The 5,663-nt window shown below is 45.9% G+C and overlaps 1 protein-coding gene across 1 annotated transcript; it reads right to left on the bottom strand.

Annotated features, from left to right (window-relative positions):
• Positions 1-1,526: 1,526 nt before the first annotated feature.
• Positions 1,527-3,482, bottom strand: LOC138514724 (peptidyl-prolyl cis-trans isomerase G-like). Its single transcript, XM_069630123.1, has one exon. It carries the CDS (start codon positions 3,480-3,482, stop codon positions 1,527-1,529), a length of 1,956 nt encoding a protein of 651 aa, XP_069486224.1.
• Between the last annotated feature and the right edge of the window lie 2,181 nt (positions 3,483-5,663).

The raw sequence follows: 5,663 nt of genomic DNA, 5'->3' as shown, positions 1-5,663 counted from the left end.
TTAAGGGCACTGTACGCCATCAATACTCACGTGCCTTCTAGCTGTAATCTGCTTGCCCATACTCCGGCACGTACCTCGGCGTCCATCTCCAACGCCGGCTGCTACGGCTACCTGAAAAAGGGAAAAGAGACATTAAGAAGTGCATTTAACTTCGAATAACATTCTTTTGTTTACGTGCCTTCACGAGCTCCGGCATTCTTCTCGCTTACCTTATCTGCATACCGGACCTGCAAAGGCAAGAGACATTTAAGGGGACATATAAATAAAACTCCATATTCAAGCAATTACCGTTCGTGCGGCTAACGAAGGCCTTGCTCCCCGACTTCATCCTCTGCAATCAAGAGGCTGGGCTATTAACCAGTGAAGCAACTGGCATTAGCGCCCCTGCACAGACGCAGGATGGAGAGCTCCGCTTTCACCTATGTAAGGTGAGCACATTCAGTCTACGAGTAAAGTGGGGAGTCCAGAAAGGGGAAAGTCAGATTGGCCAACCAGACATACATTAACCCCTTGTTCTCCTACTTGCAGACACCTCACCCTCCAGGTCAAAATTACGGTGAGGAGAGGGCCCATCCAGGGTGTTACCAGAGGCCTGCGCGTGACCCTAGAAGACACTGAAATCTCCCGGCCCGGACCTGCGCCTCCGAGGGATTCAGGTGAGCGTTACAATTTCCTTATCCATTGATTGCAATATTGGCTTCCATATGGTCGTTCGGGGGGCTTGATGCCTCCCAAGAAGTTGAGAGCAGATTATGGTCACTAGCCCTTGTTCTAATTATTCCAAAATCTTTCGTTATGGCCAAAATCGGTTCTGTAACAAACATGTGGTCTATTGTTGCCTTTGAATTGTTTCTTTCCCATGATGGCAGACGCTTTGGGTCTGGGAAGGCTTCATGTAAATTGTGTAAATTTCTCGATTCCATCAGACGGGTCCATAGTTCTCCACGCTGTTCTCCTGGTGATCTGTTTACTTGTCTATTTCCATTCCCTGGGAATGCAGAGCAGATTGCATTTAAATCCCCACAGATCAGGAAGTGTTTTACTAAGTGACCTGCCAAGGCTTCATCTATTGCTTCTTCAACTTTTTCCAGGAAGGTAGTTGTTTCTGTGGCCGCTGGATTTCCATAGACGTTTGCTATTATTAATGGTGTTTTTCCGTAACCCTCCTTGTTGTTTGTCTTGCGGGTCCATGAAGCTTTCACCATCAATATATCAAGGTTACTGATCAATGTCTTTTCTAATCTGATCCCGCATCCATTTTTACAGGCGATCAGAAGCCCTGAAGATGGTCTTCCCAAACGACCCTGCTTAGTGGGTGCCAGGATTAAATCAAATCCCCTCATGGAGGGTGGTTCACACAACCAGGTCTCCTGAAGGCATATTAGATCATATGCTCCCAAAATCATGTCACTTGCGGATAGGAGATGAAGATGTCCTCTCGTGTTCCACGAGCACATTTTTATTGACTGCTTTTGTTGTCCTGACTTACATTTTCCTCGTTGAATGTGTTCGTCTCCAATAAACTGCTATTTTTGCTTCTTTTCTGTTAACGCTTTTGGCAACCAGGACCATATTCCTTTCATTGGGACACATTTTAGTGGAAGTTCGCTCTCGATTTTGTTTTGTTGTTGTTCCTGATTCTGTTCCTTTTGGGCTGTTGTTTTCCTAACTCTATGGGTCTTTCTTGTGTCTTCTTGTTTTTGTTCCTGATTTTGATCCTTTTGAGAGGATGTTTCCCTGACACTATAGGTTTGTCTCTTGTCTTCTCTCTCACTTCTTCCGTGGTGGATGGTTTCCTTCGGGTTCAATGGCTTTTGCCCTTCTCGCTTTTGCATTACTCGTTTCTTTTCCTTAACTCCGGGACTTGTATGACTTTTCTTTGTTTGAAAATTGAAATTCCGATGTTTATTCAAGTTTATGTCCGGAGATTCTTTCCTCTTCCTTTCTTTACTTTCGTGTTTCTGCCCTATCTGCGTCACCGGATACACTCTTAAGTCGTATCCCATATTTTCTAGTTCTCTTTTATTTTCCAGGAAGGTGTTTTTTAGCTTCGTTGACGCTATATGCAAGTAAGTTCTGGCCTTGGTGTTTCTATGGCTTGGCCCTACCACAAGTAACTCTTCTGATTTGATATATTTTAAATTTCGGATGTGTTTGAACAGTTTTAACACCGAATTTCTGTTTAGTGTTACCTTGTCCTCCTTTTCTTCCACTTGAGTTAATTTAATCTGCCATTTCGCTTGGTCCCATTTCCTTGGTTTTTGATTAGACCATTTGGTCCTAGCTCTGTACTGCGAACTCATTTCCCCTAAGCCCCTTGATGAATTTGCAGAGGTCTTTTCATTTTCTCCACGTTTGCCATATTTGGGTTTCGTGTCAACGCGCATTGGCGTATGCCCTCTTGAGCTTTTACTTTTACTCTTTTGCTCATCTTGGCGATACTGAAAGTCGTCACGCTGTATCCGGTTGGAACGTTCACCCTCCCGGGCCTCTGATCTTGCACGGGAATGATGATCTACCTTCTCTAAGTTTCTGCTACTCCGATTTTCCGGTGTTCTTGATCTAGCCCTTTCTCTCTCCTTTTTTGTTTTCATCATTTGTTTTAGAATTTTTTGTCTCGAAGTTTCAGTTACCTGGGTTTCTTTTTTGTTTTGACTGCTGGTCTTTACCATTTTTTGTTTTTGACGTTGTTCATTCCATTGTGAATTTTCCTCTATGTTATTATCTGCTTTATTTGTTTTACTGGCAGATTGTGGAGGCGAAATTTTAGAAGTTTTCTTTGGGCTCATGCCTGAAATAGAGTCTTCCGACACATATTGACTCAGGTTCATCAGTTCCTCATTTGCCAGAAAATCGTTTGTTGTCGTCGGTGATGGTGTCTTGTTTGTTTCCGAGCTTTCCTGTCTTTTCCTGGGTTCTATATTTACGTCCGACCTCTCCCCAAGGCATACTTTGTCTTTGTGGTTTACTGGCCGCTTAAAAACTTGAAAAATCGCTTCTACTGATTGAGTACCAGGCTTGGCCAGCCTAGGTGACAGTGTCTTTGTTCCCCCTTTTTTTTGGACGGTTTTTCGTCCTTGAGATTTTCCTCCTGATACTTCAATTGTAATTTCTGGTTTATTTGAGTTCAGTATAATATCTGGATGGCCAGATCGGGTGTTCGTCTCTGCTACTTTTGTGGCTTCTTCTACTGATGATTTGCTCGCTGTTAAATCTATCATGGTAATTGTTTGAGTCTCTATAGTTTTTCTCGCCACTGTCTGAGCCTCACCTTTTCGGCATGCTTGTTTAGGTGTGACTGATGAATCTTGATTCGCTTCTCGGTTGTTTGTTTTTCTTGCTTCTAGGGCCATGATGTAGGCTTCTAAAAAGATGACTTTGCTATACATCATTGCTTGAATACTAGTGTGGTCCTTCAATGAGTCAGCAATGGCTTCATAGAGCTTCATAAATGGAGAGAGTGCTATGTTTACTGATGACATAATGGAGAGTAGGTCAGTCTTTTTGTTTAAATGTTCCGCTGGACTCGATGAGTGTTGTTGCATTGAGGATCTCCTTGTTGGGGCGTCAGTTATAATTGTTGTCGTATTTCCCCCCTGATTCTTTAACGGTCCAGCAATATCCAGTGAGCATCTTCGATTCTCCGTCGTATCCAGTCGGGGGCTAAGTGGTTCAAGGCCCCACAGGTTTTGATGATGGTTCTGCAAATGTTTCTTCGTTTGAACCTGAACTGCTATTGTCAAATTGGACAGGGTTGGTAGGTCTACTGAATGTATATGTTTCTCCTTCTTGCTCAGATGTCGTTCCCGTCTAGTCCCATCGATTAGTTTCGGATCGGGCTCCTGAAATGGTTTAGTAGATGTTACGTAATCTGGTTCAAACGTGCCTCCTTTATCAAGCTGTGAAGATGATGTGGTATCTACTTACCGCGATATTTTATTTGACTTGTCCGTCCCTGTTGGTATGCCACCAGAGACTTCTTCTTCATCCCTGGTGTCTGATTTTTCATATGGACTTTCTATTTCCAGTTGGTTTATTGATTTCTCCTGCTCCCTGGCAATCGAATTATCCAGTTTCTCCCCCTCTTCTCTCTTTTCTATTTCGGCTTGTGGATGCAAATCGCCATTAGGCGTCTCCATTTCTTGTGAAATCGTTAGGTGGAGTGGTGACTTGGATGTTTCCGGCTCTTCCCTTACTCCTTTTTCTAGCTGGTTCAATGACCCATCTTTCTCCTCCAGTGGTGAAGCGTCCCTGGCACTTTGCTTTTTTTCACTATTTTTACAATCTAATCTTCGTAGTTTAGAAGGGGGTAAGCATTCATTTAGAGCATCGAGAATCTCCATATCCGATAGCTCCATGTGATGTCTGTTAACCGCTTTTGTGTTTACTCGAGACGTAAAGTAATTTGTCACTGAATTTTTTTCATTTGTTGTTGGCCTATTTTTGTTGAAGTATTTACCACCCTTTTTTCTTTTAGTGGTAATTTTAACCATTTGTCTTTGCCTTTTTTTGTAATTGGGCGTTTTACTGACTTTACTGTCCACAAGAACTGCTTCCGTGTCTGTTTGATCGTCCTTATCGTCTATGCTGCCCTCCGCCTCCACGTGGATCACCGCCTCCACTTGGATCCGGGCCGGCGTCAACTCTGGAGGCGGCGACCGGGGCGTGACCCGCTCCCACACGGTTCCCGCCGTCCGAATCTCATCCACAGGGACACGCTCCTCCACGTCCTCCGTGGATGCCGTCTCACCCCTCAAGCAACTCCTGCCCTCCCCCCCAGCACCCGACACGGATGGGGGCCCCCCTCCGAGGGACTCCTCCATGCGGCGCGGCTCACCTTGTTGGGCCATGCTGGGAGGGATTTGGCTCGGCTCGCCGGGTGGTGCGCTTCTCAAGGACTCCACCACCTCCCCACCTTCCCCGCCTCCCTGGCCGCTCCCCTCCCCACTCATGGACGGGGGACCGACTCCATGAGCCCCCGGCATCCAAACCGAGGGATCCCCACGCAGGTCAACCAGGTCAACCAGGACCGGGACCGGCTCCAAGACGGGATCGGGGTCGGGATCAGGCTCAGGCAATAATTGCAATGGTAGCGATGACTGCGGTTGTAGTTTTTTCATTTCGTTTAGTGTGCGCGCCCATGATGAAGTCGTTGATGATTTTGTGGGTTCTGTTTGTTCTGTTTGTACAATTTGTTCTGACTGCGGGGCCAAAATCTGGTGTAAAGTCTGTTGGCCTCCCTTCTCTGGCAGACCCCATTCACTGAGTCTGCCATTTTCGTTTATCTTGGGACTACATGCCAGTATTCCCTCCTGACTCTTGTTTTGTGACATTTTCGTACTTCTTAAACACCGACCTTCGTCTTCTTCTAGGGGGGATTCATTTAGTTCAATTTTTCTGTTTGCTCTTGCAGCCCTGACAGTCATGAGTGCAGGACTGCCACTCGTCGTCCACTCCGCGTCCGCTCCGCGGGTGGATGGTGATTTTAAGCAGGACCTCCCACAATAGTCCAGCAACAGAAAGAGGAGAAAGACTCTCCGGCACAGCACTGCAGGACTGCCACTCGTCGTCCACTCCGCGTCCGCTCTGCGGGTGGATGGTGATTTTAAGCAGGACCTCCCACAATAGTCCAGCAACAGAAAGAGGAGAAAGACTCTCCGGCA

The sequence above is a fragment of the Ambystoma mexicanum genome, chromosome 12 (genome assembly GCF_040938575.1).
Source record: "Ambystoma mexicanum isolate Mex_15411 chromosome 12, UKY_AmexF1_1, whole genome shotgun sequence".
NCBI classification, from domain to species: domain Eukaryota; kingdom Metazoa; phylum Chordata; class Amphibia; order Caudata; family Ambystomatidae; genus Ambystoma; species Ambystoma mexicanum.
Note: the sequence above shows the minus strand (reverse complement) of the source record. Positions and strands in the feature narration are given on the sequence as shown.